The 23,716-nt window shown below is 33.6% G+C and overlaps 1 protein-coding gene across 1 annotated transcript; it reads right to left on the bottom strand.

Annotated features, from left to right (window-relative positions):
• Positions 1-17,858: 17,858 nt before the first annotated feature.
• Positions 17,859-21,606, bottom strand: LOC148843199 (putative receptor-like protein kinase At1g80640). The gene is made up of 10 exons (XM_088956471.1): positions 21,180-21,606; positions 20,494-20,664; positions 20,122-20,351; positions 19,892-20,024; positions 19,739-19,802; positions 19,509-19,605; positions 19,197-19,299; positions 18,701-18,819; positions 18,468-18,557; positions 17,859-18,384 (listed from the first exon to the last, which is right to left on the bottom strand). The coding sequence occupies exons 1-10, from the start codon at positions 21,352-21,354 to the stop codon at positions 18,220-18,222; spliced, it is 1,347 nt and encodes a 448-aa protein (XP_088812597.1). The 5' UTR covers positions 21,355-21,606; the 3' UTR covers positions 17,859-18,219.
• Between the last annotated feature and the right edge of the window lie 2,110 nt (positions 21,607-23,716).

Below are 23,716 nucleotides of genomic sequence, written 5' to 3'. Positions count from 1 at the left end.
CTTTTTGGGTAGCATTTCTTACTTACATATGTTCTTTTGATTTTAAGGTAAATAATATAGTCTTTTTATATATATAAAAAAAAAAACTAGTGTTAAAAAAGACAAATTTATCACATTATATTTTATAAATTTTTCGTGAGGTGAGAAAGTTAATTACTACGTGTGACATGGGTAGGTTTTACTTGGTTAAATAAGATTCTTTTTTACCATGGAGCCCAATAGTTAGGGGGCATTCTTTTTTTTTTTTTTTTTTTTTTTGAGAGGGGGGAAAGTTGGTTAATGTAATTTTGGTTCCTAGCGACCAAGAAATCCATTTTCTTTTTTTAGATTTATGTGAGGACCATGGAAATTTTATTTTTATGGGTACCAGTTATCTTCATAGGGCAAATAATTTTTCCATGAGGGAGGAAGTTGCTAACACTTGAATGGGTATCATCATGCCTTGCTATACTGCTATGCAGTGTGCCCCAATTGGTTTGCCTCCTTTTTGGGTATGGCACTTGATTCTAATCAACCAAGAATAGCGATAGATTGGTTTAGCTCCTTGGTTTCTAATCTATATAAATATATTAAGTTGAAATGTGTACAAAAAAAAGCCTCAGGATGCAAGAAATGGAATCTAACAGTAACTTTTGCTTTTTTCCTTAAAAATTATAAAAATGTCACATAAAGACAAACCATGATTGACATATAATTGCCCATATGTTATTCAAAAATTATATGGCTATGACATATAAGACAAACTTTCCAACTTGTAATTACCTCTATGATATTTGAAAATTACAAAACTATCACATATATGACCAACCTTCCAATTTAATTGACTATAAGGCATTCAAAATTTATAGGAATGCCACATATAAGACAAATTTACTCTCTTTACAACTATGCCTCTATGATATTTGAAAATTACAGCAATGCCATATAAAATTATTTATGATTATGCCATCCTACAAAATAAAATGTCATCCCTCTTCTCTCTCGCTTAATTCTCTCTTTCCTCCTATTCTTTATCTCAACTTGTATTTATTCATTTGTTTATCTTTTATTATTATATAAGCACTTAATTATTTAATAAAATTAAATAAATTATTTCAAATCAATAAAATAAAAAGATTTGACATTGAGAGAAAGATTTTAATAGACATTTATTTATTTATTTATTTTACTAAATTATTTATTATTTATTTAATATAATCAAATAAATTATTTATAAATCAATAAAATAAAATAGATTTGAAATTGAGAGAAATATTTTAATAGACATTTATTTATTTTATTTTATTAAATTATTTATTTAATTTATTTATTTCATTATTATTATATAAACATTTATTTAGTTAATAAAAGTAAATAAATTATTTATAAATTAGTAAAACAAAGGAGATTTGACATTGAGAAAGGTTCTAATAGACATTTACTTATTTATTTTACTAAGTTATGTATTTATTTAGAAATAATTTATTAACAAATTATTCTCTCCCCTTGAGCCCAACATTTAGGTAGGGATCAATGGGTCGGGTCCAACCCAACGATCCAAACTGATTGGGCTGGTTCTAGTTCTCAGAACTGGAACCAATGGGCCAATTCTGGGTCCTAATTACTATCGGTTTAGAATATATATATATATATATATATATATATATATATAATTTATTTATTTAATATATTATACATTATACATTATATATTATAGATTATAGATTATATATAATGTATAATATATTAAATAAATAAGTTATATACATACTATACTTATAATATATATAGAATATTAAATATATATTATACATAAATATTTATTTTTTATTTATTATATAGACTCGATTATCTTGAGAACCAATTGGTTCGGTTCCGTCCAAAAATTACAAACCATATCGGGTTTGGGTCCTCGGCATTTCATGTTGGGTCATTTTTTGCTTCCAACTAGTTCCGACCCAGACCCGATCCATTGATAGTCCTATATTTAGGACTATCAATAGGTAGATTTTGGATCCCCTTGGCTCCACCCCTATGTTTGGGATTAAACCTATTCATAGGCCGCATCGGGATGTGGCCTTTGCATTTATATCAATTGAACATATTCATATCCATGTTTGAGCATGATTGGACCATCAGGCCTAGATCTTGAGCCCAAGTCCAACTAAGCCTGTAAACAGATTGAATTCGAATCAAATCAGGCTAGATTCAAATTTGAAACCAATTGTGAATACTAATATTCGAATTAGATTCGATATCCAACAGATATCAAATATTTTAGTTCGAATTCGATTTCGATTATCAAATCGAGTATTCGATTCGATTCGAATTTGACCAATGGCAGTGGTGGCCAGTGATGCGGTGATGCTAGAATGTTGGCACTCTCGCAATATTATCTTGGGTTGTAGTCTTAGAGACGAGACTACTGTAACTGACGATGGCAGTGCAGCGAAGGAGAGATAGAGGAGAAGATGATGATTTCCGCCGATGATGGTGGTTGTCATCGAGACTATTGTTACTCGACTACTATCATTGACGTTGTTGTTGGTGATGGTGGTTGCTCAGGCGGCTATGATGCTGAATCGAGATTTGAAAGAGGAGAGATAGAGGAGAAGTTATTATATGAGATATGAGAGAAAACTGGGGAGAGGTAGAGGATGAGGGGCGATGGCCGGTAACCAGTACTCGACCGTCAAGTCGTTGATGTGGCCGGTGTGGTTGCTCGAGTGGTAGCGGTGAAGGGAGGGTTAAGGTTTGGAAGGAGATGGAGACTAGAGACAGATACAGAGATTCAAATGTTTAATGTTTGCGTGATTCAATGCAAAATGAGAAAGGAGATTCGAAAATGGAGAATCTCAAATTTTTTTATTTATATATTATATATAATCTATAATGGAAAATTCAATTCGATGGTGCCGAATTTTGAATTTTTGAATACTGTTTATAGGCCTAATCCCAACCCCCATATAAAGCCCGAAGCTTGACCAAGAAATTGAGAAAAAAGATTTGCATTCTTTATTTAACAACAAAATTGATTTATTTATATTAAATTGACTTCAGAAGTGAAAATTTTAATTATTTATTTAATGTTTTATTTTATTAAATTAAAAATATTATTATCCGTCATTTTTATTTATTTAATTCAACATGCACTCAATATTTAGGGTTGCCAATGGGTTGGATTTGGTTCTAGATAACTTGGACCAGTCATATTCCAATAATAAATAAATAGTTACTTATTTATTTTATTATAATAATTAATTGATGTATTTATTTTACAAAATTAAGTAAATTATTATTAATAGATTTCTATTTATTTACTAAATTATTTAATTAGTTAATAATTTATTTTACTAACAAATTATTTCTCTTTCTCCCCGAGCCTAATAATTTAGGGCTATCAATAGGTTAGGCTTGTGTTGGGTAGGGGCGGAGCTAGGAATTTCTTATGAGGGGGCTAAAATCTAAGTGGATTGGGGAGGAGGTAATTTAGGTCTATCAATAGGTTAGGTCTAAGTTGGGCAGGAGGAAAGCTAGGATTTTTTTTATATGAGGGGTGCCAAAATTTAAGTGGATTAGGGGGTAGGGGGAATAAATATGGATGGCCATTGGGGGGAGGGGGTGAAATTGTTGGGGTGGGGAGTGGGAAAATATATGAAGAGTGGGGATTTGTTGGGCCATAGGGGGGCCATGGCTCCTTGGGGTCCCCCTGTCTCCACCTCGGGGTTGGGATTAAACCTATTCATATGCCATGCTAGGCTTTGCCTTTATATCAATGGAACATAATCAGGCTCAAGCCTAAGCATGACCGGACCATCAAGCCTAAATCTTGAGCCCAAGCTCGACCCCCATATAAAGCCCAAAGTTAGGCCAAGAAATTGAGAAAAATATTTGTATTTTATTTAACAACAAAATTAATTAATTTATATTAAATTTGACTTCAAATATGAAAATTTTATTTATTTATTATTTTATTTTATTAAATTTAATATATTATTATCCATAAATTTCTACTTATTTTATGTAAATATTTTTCCTAAAAACTATTAATTAAAAAATTACCTTTTGCAAATTCATTTCTCCTATACAATAATTTAGCTTTTGCGAGCCCTTCTACTAGTAGAACATTGAGCAAGTGGAAATTAACAATAGCTTACTCCTTTTTGCTATTCTTTGTAGGGATGGCAAACCCTACCCGGTGGGTACCCGCCCCCACCTTATCCCAGGACATGTCTTTTTTTTTTTTTTTTTGAAGGATGGGTTTTGGGGAGGAGATGGGTTTTGGGATTCTACAACTCATATGGGTAGAGATAACGTACAATATTAGGCTAAACCTGACCCTCCTCAACCTACACATTATTGGAAAGCATATAAACTTTATATATTAGGTGTTAAATTTAATAATATTTTGAATTTTATATGAATGATAATTGATAGCTTGTGTTTTTCATGTCTTAATCAAATTAATTGAAAAACTTGTTTATTTGGATTATTTTACTTACTTATTGCTTATATATAACAAGAAGTAATAGGAAATTAGATGTGGCTTCTAAACCCAACCCACCCTTTCTCTTGAATGTGGGGAGGTAAGGTTGGGGAAGAAGGCATTGCATTTTCATGTACAAGGAGGGTTTGGATTCTCTAATCCCCATACGGGTTTTGAGGCAGGTACAGGTTGAGAGGTTTAGGGAAGTGGGTAAGGCCTAGAATTTACAAAACCCTCCCCAAACCCACCTTATTGCCATCCCTAATTATATGTTGTTGTATCTAGACTAGATCAAACATTTTTATTTTTGATAACTTGGAGACTAATCCAACTTTGGTGCTTGATCATGTTCACAAGATTCAGCAAGACTTGAGGCTAGTGGTTTTCACAAAAATACCAGCCCATGATTCTTCAATGATTAGTGGGGATTCTTTCATCCCTAGCAGCGGCCCCCACGAACGTTTTGCCTTTGTTTGGACGAATGGAAGTTTTTTAAATGGAATTCATGCTGGGTATTGAATCTTAATAACATTTTTGAATGAATCCTTTATTGCAACTCAACCAATTTCTAATTTTCCTAGATTTTGTTGAGTATTTAGCGAGAAGAGCTGGTTTGTAAGCTATGGCTTAAGTGTGATAATGTCAATTTCATGTCTTCTCTCTAAACAAAGAGTTTGGAAAAGCATTCAGACATCTCTTTGAAGACGTTTTACAGGAAGCTTCAGGTTTTGATAGTGTGAGCTGTGTTTATGTTAATCGAGTTTCTAGTAGCGGTGCCTACTTGCTAATTCTAAAGCCCAATCTGTTTCTGGGTTCAAATTCCCCCAGCCCGTTTTCTTGTTTCTGTTTTTTTTTTTTTTTTGATAAATCCAAGCAGTGTTATACAAGCCTGGGGGTAGCACATCCCCAAGAATCACAATTACAAATAAAACCTAGCGGGGAGGGAGATCCTGGATATTAAAATTTAAGGAGTCTGAAGGACTGAATTGGCCCTGATGAGCAAGCCAATCAGCAGCTTGATTTGTCTCACGAAAGACATGCCGGTACTCTAAACCAAACGCGAACTGGGTCTTCAAAGTAGTGCAGTCTTCAATGATGTTTTGTATACTCCACGACGGTCGAGTTTCTCCACGAAGACAGGAAATGACGAGCTTGGAGTCCCCTTCTATAATTATGGGAAAATCTTTGAAGTTTCAAGCCATATTATGGGCTTCCCATGCAGCTCAAGCCTCAGCCATATTTATTGTGGCTTCACCCAAAAAATATGCTTTTATATCTAAATCTTTCCCACCATAATTTCTAGCAATGGTCCTCACAACACAATTGAAACCATTTATATAAGATGCATCAAAATTAATTTTGATTGTATTGCATTTTGGGGATTTCCAAATAATCGGTCACCACTTCTTAGAACACTCTCTAACGAGTTCGATTTGATGAACTTTTACATTCTCATAAAAAGCCATTCTTGCTTTCTCCAAAACCTGAGGAGGGGGAGTCTCCAACTTTTCAAAAATCTTTTTGTTTCTACTCTTCCAGATGAACCATAATATAAAAGCCGTTTTTTTCTAATTTAAATTCCTATCTGTGGTTCGAAATTCTCTCCCACCAATCTTTCATATTTCCATCTTCATCTTTTGGACTATCAATGTTAGGGTAAACCATCATCCAAATATGTTTAGAATAGGTGCACTGGAAGAAAATATGGTTGATATCCTCTAACTCACCACATGTATCACAAGTAGATGTGATACCTTTTGGTTCCAATCTCCAAATAAGTTTATCATCCTTATTCACAGAGGGAATAAAGATGGATCTAATTTTCTGCCAGGAAAAAGTAGAAACAATTTCTATTACCTTTTCCTCTCTTCAAACTTTCCACCGATCGTCAATACATTCACTAACCATTAACTCCGGATTCTCAATGTTTTCATCATTATTTTCTTCAAGGGGTGAATTTTCCACCCATTTGTCATTCCAGAAATAAATTGATTTACCATTTTCCAACTACCACCCCATTCCTCTTTTCAAGACTTCCCTTGACTAGAGGATTCCTCTCCAAGCCCAAGAGATTCCATTTTTAATACTAACAGTTCAAAAAAAAATTGTTTTCAAATATTTGTGCATTGACCCATAAATTATCTTCATTTTTGAAAATCTTCCATCCTAGTTTTGCAATATTTGCTTCATTTACCCATTGAAGTTTTTTCAGCCCCAACCCACCCCATCTTTTTGGGGAGCAAATACCATCAGAGGAAAGTTTGGAGAGCTTCTCGTTTTCTTGTTTTTTCAGCCCCAACCTACCCCATCATTCCAGCCTGTTTTCTCGTTTTTCTTGTTTTAGAGAGCTTCTCCATTGTGATAAATCTTGTATGAACTCTGTTAGTGATTTTATTTCAATGGAATGAGTATCTTTTTTTACCAAAAAAAAATCAAATATGATCATTTAAGAGTGGTAATAATTCCTAGTTAGATTCATTTATAACGGGATCATATGTGTATCCAACCTAATCCAATCTAACTTGATTTAAATATTTGTGTTGTATATATTATCAAAATTGTTTTTTTTTTTCAATTGGGGTAAAATTACATACTACAGTCTAAAGATTATAGGGGTATCAGGAATGGGGCAAAGTAGCTAGGGTTCACATGAGACCTACAGCTTATTAGTGTGTGGGCTTTATTTATAAGCAAAATTAAGGATTGAACTCTATGACATTTCCAATTAAGCCCAGTTCAAGTATTATTTTTTGGCTTATGTCTAGTTTAATTATCAGATCACAATCTAATTTGTGTTTTAGTGAGAGTGGCCAATTTCCTATGCTCTAAATAAATTTGTACTAATTTTTGTATCGTAATGTTGGTTTTTTATTAATTTTTATTGGTTTATTATTTTTTACACTATTTTTAAGTAAAATTATAAAAAACCCTCCTCTTATATCTATAAACACCTTTGTGTCTGACCCTTCCTAATGGTTTTGAAAAAAAAAAGTGCAAATACCTCCTTTTACTTGGCTTTTCAGTAACAAAGACAATGAAATTACCAAAATATCCTTGTCATTGTAAAGGCATTATTGTACACAATTTAAAGTTTCAACTTTACCATCCACTAATTTATTTTGTCACACAACTTTCAAAGAGTAATTTTCCCTAATCTTTTTGGATGAAGTCAGGTAAAAAGGCCAAAGTGAAATAAAAGGAACCAAATCTTTTTTAAGGTATTTAATAAATTTACATGTGAATGAATTTGGCTAAAGGTAAATTTCGTATTTTAAAAAATTAATACATTACATCAGCATTTTTATTTGGAATGCTAATGAAAGGAAGGCTTTGCACCTTTTTTATCAAAATAAAAGGAGAGGTTTTTGTTAAGGTCAAAACATAAGGAGTTTCATAGGATTGTTAGAAAATCCCTAGAAGTTTTATATTTTTTCCTATTTTTAAACGGAAATTAAATTGATTTTAAATTAAATAAATTATATTTAAATATATATATATATATATATATATAGTTTTTATTAATCCTTATTACATTTACTTAACTATATTAAGCTTTTATTTTTCAATGGAACTTAAGTCGGCTTTAAATTAGAAAAAATTAACTATGAAACTAATAATTGTTATATAGTTTTGCATTTTTTCTGTATTAATTTTAAATTGATATTAGTTTTTAATTTATCTTATACTTTTTTACTAATTAAATTATTTCTATTATCTTAACAAATATTTTTTATCAATAATAATTAATAATTATTTTATTTTATTTAAGTAAAACTTATTAAATTATTTTTTGTATGGTTAATTAATTTTTATTATTTTCAAATGGAATATAATTTTTATGATCTTTCACTCAATGTTTTGAACTCGTCCTTAACTCAAATGGTTGAATCATTCAAACCATCACTCAACCTCATTTCTAATTAGCCTTCAAGAAAAAACCTTATTTCTAATTATGGGTTTCTTAAAACTCACCCTGTTTGACCTTTGTGATTGAACCATTGACCCTTTTGACATAGCCATTAGGTTACATGTTACAATATATATAATGCATAAGCTTTTAGCTTTGTGCTTAGTTGTTTGATTGGGGATTATCTTTCTCTTTGTTTTGGATAAAACTTTGTGCAATCTTTGCAACCCCACTATACCAAAAAAAAACCTCAATTGTTGGCCTAAAAATTTAATTTTTGACTTTTATATTTATTAAAAATTAAAAACAAATAGACCTTATATTCTACATTTATAAATGGATGATGTGTCATGGTTTGACTCATCCAACCTAGACAGTTGATCGATAACCTATGACCTAGAAGCAAAAACTATTCAGCCTCCAAGATAATTTTTAAAACACTGATTTTATTTGTTGATTAAAGTAAAATAATATTTATTTTGAAATGCAAATTACTTGATTAATTAACTCAAAATTAACTATTTTAAAATGGAAGTAGATTACTTAGCCTAATGATGTATCATTGAAAATCTCCATTTCAATATAATTAATCTATATTAATAATTCTAATTTTAATGTAAATATATCTAATGTATTTAAAGTTATAATTAAACTGAAATGGATAAAGACAGATATAATTAATGAATTTTAGGCAATTTAATGGAGTAATGGAGGGAAGAGAGAATTAGTGGCATGAGTTATTAAAGGAAAGAGAGTTAATGACATAATTAATAAGTGATAATTAAAAGATTTAATGGTGAGTTAATGAGGAGAGTGTGAGCTCCAAGAAGCTCATGGCCGGTTCAAAGAGTTGGAGTCACCACCCATTTTTAGAGGAAATGGGCCCTCACTTCCGGGTTTGGAAAGATTCGAATTAAGCATTTGATAGTGACTCTATCCTTAACCAAGGGAAGCACATAACAGAGAGATTTTGGGTTCAAAGGGTTGGGAGAGGGAAGGTGTTAGGCACCCCTCTCTCCAAGCTACTGTAGTAGCCCAAAATGGGAGAAGTTTAGGCTCAAATTCTGGAAAAACACAAATTAACAGGATTGCTCAAAACTCTTGAAATCTGGCAAAAATGTTCCCAACTTCGCCTATAATTGATTTGAAATGATGTTATCGGGTTTTAAGTACTAGTTTCCCTAAGACCCTCGCTTCTCTACCTTTTTTTCTCAATCTGGAGGAAGTTGGAAATGCAAGTTTTCCAGGATTTTAGGACTTTAAGTAATTTGAAATTAAACTAAAAGCAGAGAGAGTTGAATGGGAGGCTTACCTCTTGTGTACAACCTTGAAACCAACTCTCCAACAACTGAAAGGACTTCAAATGAAACTTGAAAGGCAGGAGATGGGATGAACGCTTCTAGTGTTAAGTTTGTAAAGTAGGGGATGAGGCTTGAGTTTGGCTTCAAGGATTTTAGAATTTCAAGTAGAATGGGGTGTTACAAAAGTTGGAAAACTACCCTTCCCCCTTCTTTCTCTTTCTTTCTCTATAGACCTCTCTCAGGTTTCCTCCCTTCAGTTCCTCCCTTATTGAGCTTAAATTAGATTAGTATTTATAGAAAATGGGAGGGGGGTCAAGTATGAATTCACTCAACTACAGTGTTTGAGATTCCACAAAGATTTTTCCTATAAATAGGCAAAGATTCTTTAAAGAAATATGTGCCCAGTTAGGCTTTTCTATTTGGTGAAACCTTGTTTTCAATTTAGGGATGGTTTTCACGGGTTTTGTGCATCCAATGGGAGCTTAGGGTGTGCCAGACGTTGCAGCCCCGTATTTGGGGCTGACAGTGGCAAAAAACATAAATTTGATGAATTTTTAAAAGCTATTTTGTCTTTTCTTGATCTTAAGTAGGGGTCTGTTTGGAATTTTGAGCTTTTTAAGCTTATTAGGCTCTGTTTCATTGGTCCAAGTGTTCTAATGGGTAAAAAATGGGTCTAACATCAACCATCACCCTTTTGAGGCTTTAGGTTGGGACATATGACATGGTAATTTATTCGGGTGCGTCAAAATTGTATTTTTCTAGTTTAATGGTCAAATGGGTGAATTAGGATGTGAAATTTGATGTTCTAGGGTTTTTTTTTTTTTTTTTTTTGTATCTGAACAAATTGGTGATGTCTGATTGATCAAATAGGCTCAGGATGATTGAAATCTATGGCTAACAAGTTCGAATCAACAAGATTTATTGAAATAGAATCTTTGTTTGATGAATGATCAAACAGGGGAATTTTGGGATGAAATCCGGTGGGTTGGTACTTTTGGACGTCCTGAATTTAATGGAAGTGATGGATCTTTGATCAAAGGTGTAGATTGGTTGTTTTAGTTCAGATCATAGTCTTAGCTTATGGTTTTTCAATTAACGAATGGCTTGAAATGGAATCTTACTTTTTCAACGGTCAAACGGAGGTGTTTGGTCATGAAATTTGACGTGTTGGGGTTTTCTGGATCTCCGAATACAGTAGTAAAGTTTGATTTGTCATGTGAAGTTGAGATATCAGATGATAAGCTCTAATTAATAAGATTTACTAAAATAGGACATAGTCTCAATGAGGGGTCAAACGGGTGAATTTTGAGCTACAATTTGGTGAATGGGCATGGATTAAGGGGAGGAGTCAAGTGGATGGTTATGATTTGAAAAAGATATGGTCAATCTTGGTAATCATTCAGGGCCATCAGAATGGGATCTTGATGTTTTTGCGGTTGCTCATCGTAGATTTATGGTGTGATTCACTAGTTGATTGCTTCCTAGTGGTCTTGAGGTGATGGGTGTGTTGGATTTGATTTTGAGAAGTTGGAGTTTGAATGTTGTATAGATCGGGGCCGTTTGAAAGGGGTCGACATGATGAACGGTGGATCTTTGGAGTTTAGTCACGAAAATCGATGTGTAATTAAGTTATAGTTTTTTAAGTCTGGAGATGCTGTTTAATTGGACGTTGATGTTGATCTAAATGTTGTTTTACCTTGTGGGTTGTGTTAAAGGAGGGCATTTCAGGTTTTAGAAAGTCTCAAGTTGATCTGGTTGTGTTTCTAAGTTTTTGGAGTTTAAGAGGGGGTACAAAAAGGTAGGGTGAAGGGACCGAACAAAAAAATGGGTGCTAAGAGAGAGTTAAAAGTTTTAAAGGTAATTGGCCACTTGAGTTATTTTGTTAAATTTTAAAATTTAAAAAATAAAAAAAAATCAGAAAAAAATAAGTGCAATTGTAAAGAAAAAGAGGTGCCAATTTAGTACATTCCATTTTAATAAATAGAAAATACATTTTGTGAAACATGAACCAATGAAAAATAAGTACAATTTTATTTTAATGTGATTAATCGAGAATTGGATTTAACGTATGAATGTACCATAATTGAACTCTTCATTTTGTTCATGATACACAATATGGAAATTATTTTTAGTTAATTTTATTGTTAATATAATATCTTAATAAATTTTAATTTAATTTAATAGTGCTATCAAGGCCAGGTTATAATACGAACCACTTATAAATGCAAAGGATAAAGATTTTATTTTATTCTGACTTGCTAATAAATCATATTTTAGTCTATCACCCCCGAGGGAGGAATTGGGATTTTCTGCCATCAAAACACGTTCCAACTTAATCTATTAGTATTGGTAGAGAGTTGGAACGTGTTTTGTTCGTAGGTGACCCGGATCCCTGAGGGTATTCAATTCCATCACCCCAGACCTTACCAACCAAACAGTTGGCAGTTTGCAATAAAGCCTTGTAACGAAGTCTAAGTAAGAATTAACACGTATGATCCTTGAGATGTATTGATTATCAATGCCACGAATTAGCTAGTGTTTGGTTTGCGACTTGGTTGGTGGTTAGGTGCAACCGGTGGAAGAGGATTTGCTAAGGTATTCCATGTTCCCTCAAATAATAAGTGCAATAAATGTCAATTATGCTTCTTTTCCCTGGTGGCATCTTTCTAAGTCGACTCTTTTGAAAGCTATGGTTTCTCCAGGCCATTCAGGACCTTAAGCCTTTGAGCGTAGTTGACGTCGTGTCATGTGTGGATTTAAAAACTTCATCATACATTTTAAGATAAGATGGTAACGATAGTGATTTGCCGGAATAGTGTCTAGCAACATTTTGATTGCTTGCGTAGAATCTGAATCTTATTTCCATTTTTAGTAAAATAGTATTTTTCTTATTTGAGGGAATGGTAATTTCCTCTCTTTCTCTCCAAATGAGAGTCCATTTCAATTAATTTTGATTCCAGTAATTGTAAATTAAATAGACCCTAAGTATTAACCTTATAATATATGATAATGATATTTTGATTTAACTTTTATGACTTGCATGGAATGATATGATAAATGTTTTGATACAAAATCAAAAATCAAAAAGAGGCTGAGGAATAAAATTCCTATAAGCTCAACCATTATTAAAATGGCCCTTAATTAAGCATAGTGCACAAGGCTCCCACCAATATAGCGTATGGGAGCGAGATAGATGCACAAGCTCTCCAAGATTTGAACTTTAGTCACCAATTCTAAAATGCAACAATCCAATCATGGGGTCAAGGCCCACCTAATAGCTTTCAACCTTAATGTTATTTTACTAAATAATAACTTAATTATGTCTTACTCTAACAAAAGTAACCACCTAAATGTTATCTATAACATATATAAAATAGATACTTGTCTGTTTTGGTGTAGGTTATAAAAGTTAATTTTGATTTATATAATGTTAATTTATATCTTTACCCTTTAGTTGATATCTAAATTTTACTAATTAAAGAAAGATGCATTTAACTAATTAAATTGGGCAAAACCAACAACCCAAAATTCAAATAGAACCCTAGTCCTATCCAATTAATAGTAGCCATTTAAATTTTTAATTTCAAACATACTTATAAAAGGAGCTTATTTTGCACATTGCAGGGTCATTTCAGTTTGGACCAAAAACTTACTCCATGAATACATGAAGTAAAGGAACATGGGCATGACACATATTTAAGGGTCTTTGTGTAAGCTAGATTTGCCAAGTGAAAGATTCTTGGGCGTGTTTTAAGATTCTTGCTCGTAAGGTTGTGTGTAATGAATTATGTTATTATTATTATTATTTTTTTTAAGTCACACTACATGGGATTAAGGATTTAAATATCGATACAATGCATTTAATAGGGGGCGTATCGACCCATATCGTGTTGTATCAACTGATATGCATCAATACGGAACAATACGAATCGACGTGTTTCTCGCGCGCACGTTTATTTGTAAAAAAATGCGACTGGAGTGATTCAAATACAAATCACCCAAAGTTAAAGCCTTAACCGCACACTTGATCAACTATGCCAACTTTTCATCTTATGAAATTTAATGAAATAAAATAATTTTCTTCCATTCTAGTGTCCACGTGTAATGCGGAAAAAAATACATACGCGTTTAGCAATTCCAACAAAATAAAAAAATAATATTCAAAACTAATATTTTATAAAATAATAGAATAAATAATTTCTTAAATCCACATTTATATCAAACATTTGTTTAATCTCAAGAAATTTATACGAATAAAGATATTAATAATAGAATTATTATTTTAGTACTTAATATTTATAAATTTGAACATGATATGTATCTTAAAATTTTATAAAATATTATTTAATATTTTAACTTGAACTAAATAAAAGTATATATATATATATATATATATATATATATATATATATATATATATAAATAAAAATATTATTTACAAAAACCTCGAGAATATAATATAAATGGAATTTGTCAAATCCATTAATCTACATTTATATCAAAAAATGATTTTTTTTATATCAAAATTTATGAAAATAAAAATATTAATAATGGAATAATTATTTTAGTAGTTAATAATTATGAATTTTCATATGATGTGTTCCATAGAAAATTTAATATATTTGATATATTTTAAGTTAATATTATATATTTTTACAAATTTATAATTTATATTTTAATTACATTTTATAGTAACGTGTTTATTGTTTACAAAAATAAAAATATTGTTAACTAAACTTTTGAGAATTAATTTTAGTTGAATTTTGGTTAATATTAAAAATTAAAATTGTAAACTAAAAAATAATCGATATAATAATTCACATATAATAGTTGCATATGTTTTGTGCCTTGAAATTCAGTAGAAAATAACATAATAATAGCTTTGTGCATGTATTAATTTGTAAAAAATATATATAATATGTTCCAGTATTCTTGATTGATACAATATCAATAAAATTTTATGATTTCTATGCATTTAATTATAGTATGTTTTTCACATATACCTTTAGAATATACATTTTCTATGTATTTATACATCAATTATGGCTATTTTAATCTTAAAAATAATGTTATTAATATATTTATGGAATTTATATGCATTTTTCGGCATATCCATATTTTTTCGTCCGTATCCATGTGTTTCCAAAGAATATTCGTATCCATATCCTAGTGGCCCGATATGATACCCGATATTGATACTTCAATCTTTGCATGGGATAACTTTGAGTATTGGGGGCCAGCAACATAGGTTGTTGAGAGAATTTTTAGGATGGGTATGTGCACCTATTCATTTTCATGTCTTTCTTTCTTATTAAAATAAAATAAGGGACAATTACTAATTTACCCACTCTCATGGTAACGTGACTTTCCCAAAATCGCTCTCAACGGCTAATGTTTTTCATAGGAATATAGATATATTCACTCATCATTGGTTGCATAGCAATTGTGCACAGCTTGCAAGCAACATATCGAAGCACACCAAGCCGCCAAAAGAAGTATTGGTTGTTTCACTACTTAATAACATAAATCTTTTTCAAAATAGGTTAAGGGATTAGTTTTAAGCGAATTCACATCTCCGCCCAACAGCACATCCCTGTCGTGCATTGGGAACATCTCCCGATGATAGTACTAGAACTGATGATGTCATCATAAGGAAATGTTCCCAATACACGGTGGGGATGTGTTGTGGGGCAGAGATGTGAACTCGTTTTAAGCATGCCTACCCCTTGAAAATGATCAAGTTTGAAACACCCTTTATTTGGGCTTTTGAGCAATTCCCAATACGATACACCTAATATGGAATGTATCATATGGAAACTTTGAATCTTAATCCTCACAAAATTGTGTTAAGACCGTCCTCACATACTTTTGATGCCTTGCATTGGGAATATCTCTGTACTTAAATTTTTGGGAAAGTTCCATATTAGTACCTTGTAATTTGGGCTTAGTGCCACTTTCCTGAACTTTAAAATGCGATAATTCAGTACCTGAACCTTCAAAACGTGCCAATCCAATACCATCTGTTAACCAATCCATTAACCAACATTTAAGTTGCATTTGAAAAGACACAAATTCCCTTACAGTGTCATCTAATTTTCTTTATCAACCATCCAAGTGTTGATAAAAAATGAACAGTCCCAAATCCTTACCTCTTCTATTCAAGAAAGTTGGGGTAAAGAGGCATGGATTTGGGATTGTTCAGTTTTTATCAACATTTTGATGGTTGATAAAGAGAATTAGATGACACTTGAAGGGTATTTGTCTTTTCAAATGCCACTTAACAGCTACTTAATGGACTAGTTAATAGTAGGTAATGATTGGCATGTTTTGAAAGCCCAGGTATTGAATTATCGCATTTTAAAGTTTAGGGACCAAAATGGCACTAGGCCCAAATCACAGGGTACTAATCGGGAATTTTTCCTAAATTTTATTAGTAGGGAGATATCTAGGGCTGCAAGTCGAGCCGGGTTAAGTTAGGTTGAGGCCAACCCTAAGTTCTAAACCCCCAACCCTAACCCTAACTGAATTCCTTCAACCATAACCCAACCCAAAGTCAACTTCTGGTTGGACCCAACCCAACCTTCTTCCCATCCCTTAAAATCTTGTAAAACTTCTTAATCTTAGATCTTAACTCAACTTTCATTACATATAATAATCTTATATTTTATTAGTATTTGTTTGTTGATGTTTTTATTGGTTCTTTAAGTACAAAGTTTAGGAAAAAAAAGTATTTGAAATGACTATAGCTTATTATGGTGATTTATAATAGATCTTTTATGGGCAGCAAGCTATGGGTGGCAAACAACAAAGAGGAGACAAAGAATAAAGTATTCAAAAAACATAAAATATGTTATCAAGGTTTTAGTATTTTCAATTAGGATTAAATGAAGTGGTTATCTTAAATGAAATAAATTATAGTATGTGATGGTGTATATGTACTAGAGTCAGATTTGGGTTGGGTTGGATTGCCCAAGGGGTCAATCCTAACCCAATCCAAAATAAAGTCGGATTCATTAAATTTCAACCCTAACCCTAATCCAAGCATCAACTCGATCCAACCCAACCCAACTTTTCCGAATTGGGTTAGGACTAACCCGTCCCAAGTTGCAGCCTTAAAGATATCCCCAAATTGCATGAAAGGGACTGTAAGGAGGGTGTGAGGACGGTCTTGTGAGGATTAAATCCGAATTTCATACAAATCCCCAACTGTATTATTAGCAGTTAAAAAGGCTTGCTCTTGAGCCCTGCCGTGCCCAATATGATTTTACACCATTTCATCAAATAGAGACAAAAGCATTAGTTCTAAACGTGCATGGTGACTGTTGAGGGATGGCCCCCCTGTCTGACCCAATCCAACCAAGTCTCTCAGTGGGCTCCACCAAGGAGATCTTAAATATCATTTCAATTGGATTGGATGATTAATCATCCCATCCATAAGCTATTCCACACAGGTGAAAACTGAAAGGGAGCAACAGAAGAAAATTAATTAGCTATTCCCAGCTCATGATCAAGTTCCAGGTTTGCAGCACTGTCTTCTCTGTTTTCTGGGTTGTAAGGACTAAGGAGTCATATACAATCTTCATAGTGTGTCATGGTATCATACAAAAGAAGATAGAATCAGCCAACTATGTCGATGTCACCTGAAAATTGAATGGCATTTGATCCCACACCACCATCAAGGTATCACTTAGATCGATTTGTCAGTTTTCTTTTCAAGAAAAGCTGAAATGACCTCATCCCAATATTTTATTGACAATCCAAAAAGGATCCAAGGGAAGACAGAGTGGGAGTGGGGAGACAGATTCTCATCTAAAATAAGCTTTATCCAAATTATCAGGGTTTAGCTCCAAAGCTCAAAATGAGGGTGGTTGGTAGCAGTTTTTTGGATGCATCCTGGGGAATGATTCGGTTGCTTACCAGAGGGAGAGAGAGAGAGAGAGAGAGAGAGAGAGAGAGAGAGAGAGAGAGGAGCCTAATTTAATGATACTAACCATATCTGGAATACCCCTTTCAGCCCATTAGAAGTTAACAGTGAAAATGTTTTGGATCTTCTATTCAATAGACTCTTAGTCTCTTACACTAGGGTTATATTATATTAATGAACGGCAGATGTCAAGACATCCAATAGTGAATCATCTCTATGAATCAAAGAACAACAGTAATTATTTCAGCTCTCAAAACTGAATTTGCAGAAATGTAAGATTTGCTCAATATTGATATTTTTACTCATCAGCACAGGTAATTTCCGGAAGGTATGAAACAACTAATTCACTTTGCTTCAATTTACAATTTTGTATAGGAACCAAGACCTTTCTTCTGTTACAGGACCAACTTCAATCTTCCCCATTTCCAAAGAAAAATTATCACACGAGCAAATAACCAGGAATACTTGGAAAGAGTACATTCCAGCAGATGCAATATTATCAACCATGTTTTGAAAAACTGAGACTGATGAAATTGCCAATCTGTGCTCTAAGCATCTGAAGATCCTGACATGGTGCTGCCCCATGAAACATGCTTAATAATTTCATGTTCAACTTGCACGATCAGTTAGCAGCGGGTTTGGGGCCAACTGGATGTGAAGATTCTGTAACTCTCAGTGCCCCCCCAAGTTCAACAGGAACAAGAGGGATGAGGGAGTGCAGTACATCTGTTATCAATGGCCGGTAACTTGGTTCTGGTTGCACACACAGAACAGCTACAGCAGCAACCTACACAATAATACTGCAGTTGATTAAGTAAAGAAGACAACAATGTTTACTAGTGAAGAAAATACAAGGTTTCTAGTTCATACTTGGTATAAGTGTTTCAGATCCATTGTGTTCCTGATTACGGGATCAACAATGTTTGGAAGCTTTGATCTGTCAGTGAGCTGAGGCATGGCCTGCATGGAGCAAATAGTGAAACATGAAATGACATTAAAGATTTCATAAGCAGCTATTTAAGTTTCAAGCAATAAAGCTAGGGATCTGATTGTCGATTTCCTAGAAACTTTCCAGCCTAGATGGGGATTAGAACAAAACATACCCATGTGACAATAGATTGGCATTGAGCTGGTGCCATCTTTTCCACAGGCTTTCTTCCCATTAGGAGTTCCAGAAGTACAACTCCAAAAGCATAGACATCACTTTTCTCTGTCAGTTTACCTGAAAATTTGACAATATGATCAACCAGGTCAATATTGCTAATGAACTAAATTGGAATTCAAGGTGATGAAACCCTGAGGTACCAAAGGATATTTCCAGTGTTATTCTGATTGTCCAAAATAATGTGGTGTACTAATATAAGTTGACATAAATATCACTTATGATAGGTCTATAACCTGAAGCAAAGTAACCAACCTTAAAAGTCCACCAGATAAATTCAGGGGAAAAGAAAGAATGGAAGAAAAGATTTACACAAAAGTTTATAGCTACCAGAATATGCACATTATCAAGTTCAGCAGGGTTCACAAAAAACATTAAATGAACAGATCAGAGAGAAACAGAAATCAACACGTAATAAGTGAACTCAATTGGCATACCATCTAAAAGGTACTCTGGGGCTACATAACCCAAAGTGCCAGAAAGCTTAATGTTGTTCTTGTTTTGGGCCCCAGCAGTTACAGCAAGACCAAAATCAGAGAGCTGAATCAAGACAAAATGTCAAAATATGTATGAAATAAGGAATTAAAGAGTTATACAAGAGGTCAATAATGAAAAATTGTAAATCAACAATATATTACATATTATTGATTATAAAGAGCCTCAATAAGAGACCAACTGGTCTCAATTTTAACAATAAAATATTATTGGTGAAAAAATAGGACAGTCTCCCTGATTCAGAATTTTTTTACCTTTGCATTGAAGTTGGAATCCAAAAGAATATTTGATGACTTAAGATCTCTATGGATCACTGGAGGATTACAGTGTTCATGTAGATATTCTAATCCTCTGCATCACAAAATTGAAGTCAATGGATTACAGAAAAATAGAATGGATTACAGGAAACTACAGAATCAGGTAAATGAGAAAACTTAAAAAAAAAATAAAAAATGAGTGTGGCTTAACAAACTGATAAACTCACCTTGCTGCCTCCAGGGCAATTTTCATCCGGATATGCCAAGTTAAAGCTGATCCATGAGAAGGTCCTACAACATGAACCAAAATTTAAGCTGTTACTCTTTCACTATCTTTTAACTTCTTTTCCACTGGCCTTGGATAAGTAACAAAGTGATACCATGCAATTGTGTTTCAAGAGATCCATTCTGCATCAATTCATAAACAAGAAATCTTGTTTCTTTGTGAATGCAATGGCCCATAAGAGAAATTATATTTGGATGCCGGATGCAGCTGAGTAAATCCACCTCATTCTGCAATTTTATTTGACAATGGAAAAACATAATCATTAAGACATAAAACGAAATCAAACAACACCGAAATCTAGACGGGTTTCAAGAGAAACAGCACCTCGAACTCTTTTTCAGCATCCTGCCCACCACTCTCTAGTTTCTTTACTGCAGCAAGGCGGTTGTCATCAAACCGAGCCTTGTAAACACGTCCAAAGCCACCCTCGCCCAAAATATTACTCTCACGGAAGTTGTTGGTGGCAGCTTCCAACAATCGATACTCAATTACAGAAACGGATCCCTTCTTAGTAGTAGTCATGCTCAAGGAATTTAATCTACCCAAAATAGGACCTGAAGCAAAAAACTCTCATAGCGTCACTAGATTGAAATTCAAAGACAAATGCACAAAAGAAGTATAAGACTGTAGCTTCACTGATTCAATCAAATAAACGAAGGAAAAGTGAAGCGGGTTTTATTGGAAAGAAAATGATACCCGAGTTCTGCAAGCTCTTCTGAACAGAGTTGCTTGAGCTTTTCAATCGGTAAACCCAGAGGAAAAGGAAAGATAGCATGATTATACCCAAGGCGGAGGATGTAAAGATTAGTGGTATAAGCAATTTCTTGTCTGAGTGGTGACGTTGTTCTGCTCTTACCTCTTGCATCCCTGGTTTCAGAAAATTCCAACAAGAACATTTCAACAGGAGTACTATTTTGGGGAAAAAGCGAATTAAAATTCAAATCCGAAGAAACAGTTCAAAAGACCAAAAAAAAAGCATCCTCCAAAAATGGATAGAAAGACCACAAATAAAATAAATAGTTCAGCAAAAAGTTCTTCGATTTGATCAAATAAATGAATTTTAAACATTTGATTGGTTGACCAAGAAATTTTAGGAGAGACAAACGACGATATTATTGTATTTATGAAGAAAATCGGTAATTTTACAAAATCGAAAAGAGAAAGAAAGTAAACCTTCTATTCTCCTGTTTTCTCTTTGTTTGAGTGTAATGAACAGTGTTATTCAACTTTTTTGAAAATTGAATTTAGAAGTAAGACAATCACATAATGACTCTACCCATCTAGGAAGCAAGAAAGCAAGCATATAACTAAATGAACAGAACTCGAGAAGCCAAGAAATCCATGAAGTAAAACGAAGAAAACGGATGCCATTGCTCGAATACCTGGAGAAATTGCCGCCGTCGTCGCAGAAATTGGAGAAACGGGTTCGTGTTCAGGGGACAACGCAGGTGCAGAAATAGTGGAAATCAAATGCACCGGCCTGGCATTACTGAGGACTGAAAGCAGAAGAAGGCAAGAAGTCCAAATGGGTAGAAGAAGAAGAAGAAGACCCTTCATCTCTCTCTGATGACAAGACACAGACAGAGGGATGTATTCCTGAATGAAAGAAAAATGGGGGAAATCTGTGAAAGCTATGGACGCATGGATTTTTGGATCTTCTTTGCTTTTTTTTTTTTTTTTGAATTAGTCCGCTTTTGCTCTGCTCGTTCTCTCCCTGCAAAAGCCAAACGAGACAAAAGACTGTTGCAGGGAAAACAGGAAACCTGTTTTATCTTGGGGTGGGCAAATGCTAAATTAGCTCGAACAATCATGTGGCAGTTATCTAAAGGTGAAGCCTAAAAGTTGTGACTATGATCGGACACGGAAAGTGGAGGGAGTAGGCGCTGCCACTGGGTTCATGGACCTCCCAAATGACCAAAACACCCTTCACTTTAAACCTTCTCTCAGTGTACCAGCAGCTTGCTTGCATAGTTGCATTGACCATAACCAAAGACTATAAAGCTCATCTGGGTCTGAGCTCTCCTTCCAAACTAAACATAAAAAATACAACTTGAGGAGACTGGTTTAAAAAAGCTCTATCTAATTTGTTGAATGAAGACGCTTCACTTCACAGAATCGTGATTGACTATTAAAGCTCTCTTGAGTCCAGAGGTCCATCATCACCAATAAAACTTCTCAAAAAAAAAAAAAGTTCATTACTGTATCTTCTGTCTACCAAGCACAATTATCATCTACCAATTGAAGGGAGGGAGCAAGACAGAAATCTACATATATTATATACCCAGAGAGGAACAAGTTGGCCAACTAAGAAATGATGAAGTTTAGATTAGATTAGAGAAATTAAAAGCAGTTCCTATTGAAACCATCCACATCAAGGAGTGATTGGGAGTTGGAGACTACACTTGAAGGTCTGGATTCCAGCTTCTAAGATTTCGATTTATAAGGAAGTGGGACCCTTTGTGCAGTATCCTTGGTAGTATACATCATCATCAAATATAACAAGAATCTTGTTTGAAAAAGACTGTAAGAACTTTCATCAAACAGATGGTAGAATAATATGGAAAAATAGATAAAAATAATATATTTAGGGCTGTTTAATTGATTCAATTATGCCTTAAGTGAGGCAGATTTCACTTGGATTATCAATCAGTCTACTTGCACTAAATAAACTATAGTTATTTGCAGTGTTATCCTTGATAAATTAATTATATCATTAAGGGCATTTCAGTCAAAAGGATCTCTGTTGACTTGAGTTCAAATTCCCACTTGTGAAGGCAGGGAAGGAGCGGATCAAAACGTGGGAGTTAGCGAGAGACGACTGAACGATTTATTGCGGCCACTCACGTAAGATCTCTCTTGAATTTTTAATTTGAATTTAATGCTTTAAAATATGTATTTTATTTCTTTTTGTAGTTATAAAATTGCAAAATGACCATGTTAACCCTTGTGTACAACAAAATAACTGAATTGACCTTGTAAACAATTCCTTCGAATAATAGAAGACATATCACGTGTTAGGTAAAGTATAGGCTTGAAATGTATATGAGCCAATCTGTTGTCGACAATAGGTGTTGGGCGGGGGTCCCACCATAGCAGCATTTTGGTCAAAGATCTAAAGGTCAGCAGAGTATTTTTTTCTTTGGACTATGGTGGAGACTGTAGGGGCGGTTGTGCTTGATCCGACCCGCCAAGATACCCGTTCAATTAGATTTTGGTTCTATTGATTTCCTGATAAGCAAATGTTGACAAAAAGGACATACTCAGTGCTCAGACAACCCAAATTTCTTTTAGCAGCCTGTCATTACTGGCTGGTACCAGATTTTGGGTTGACCCGATCCAACTGTGGCACTCTTACTGGGTCAACAACGAGGGCTGTTCGTCTCTTTTTGCTTCAACTGATTCCTAATTCTTGTGACAAACATGCTATTTAGTTCTAGTTTCTAGTGGGCAAGGAGTATCACTTATTCACTTGTCAGAGACCTCTCTGTATTTCTGAATATAAAAAAGTCCACTTGACTTATAAAAAGGAAATATTTGCTGAAAATATTGGGAAAAAAGGAACTTCAATGTGAAAGAACAGAAGGGTATTTTGGTCCAATAAAAATTTCTACTTTATTAATGCTTAGAAGCAGAAAATTTTGGGCCATGTGCACATGGGCCCATAGATTCACTGTCCTGGAGTTGTGGGTACTGTATTAAGACTAATCATCAGGTATTTTTAAAGGTAGCCATGCATATACATGAGATGAATTAATTAGGAGAGAGAGAGAAAGAGAGAGAAAGAGAGAAAGAGTAAGTGGGGTTTGGTGCTTTGTCTCTGATTCTTTGTGATTTCTTATTGGAGAGAGGTAATGATTCTTACAGCTAAGTTGCAACACCTAGATATCTTTTTTAATAGAAACCATGTATTTTATATGAA

The sequence above is a fragment of the Nelumbo lutea genome, chromosome 8, assembly GCF_056320005.1.
Source record: "Nelumbo lutea isolate HS-2025 chromosome 8, American lotus-T2T, whole genome shotgun sequence".
Classification (NCBI taxonomy): Eukaryota; Viridiplantae; Streptophyta; class Magnoliopsida; order Proteales; family Nelumbonaceae; genus Nelumbo; species Nelumbo lutea.
Note: the sequence above shows the minus strand (reverse complement) of the source record. Positions and strands in the feature narration are given on the sequence as shown.

Excerpts from the sequence above, each read along its gene's own strand:
- LOC148843199 (XM_088956471.1), bottom strand. The coding sequence starts at position 21,354 with ATGAAGGGTCTTCTTCTTCTTCTTCTACCCATTTGGACTTCTTGCCTT. Across the intron at positions 18,820-19,196 it reads CCCAGAGTACCTTTTAGATG|GTAAACTGACAGAGAAAAGT; the intron begins GTATGCCAATTG and ends TCAAATTTTCAG. Across the intron at positions 18,558-18,700 it reads GCCAATCTATTGTCACATGG|GCCATGCCTCAGCTCACTGA; the intron begins GTATGTTTTGTT and ends TGCTCCATGCAG.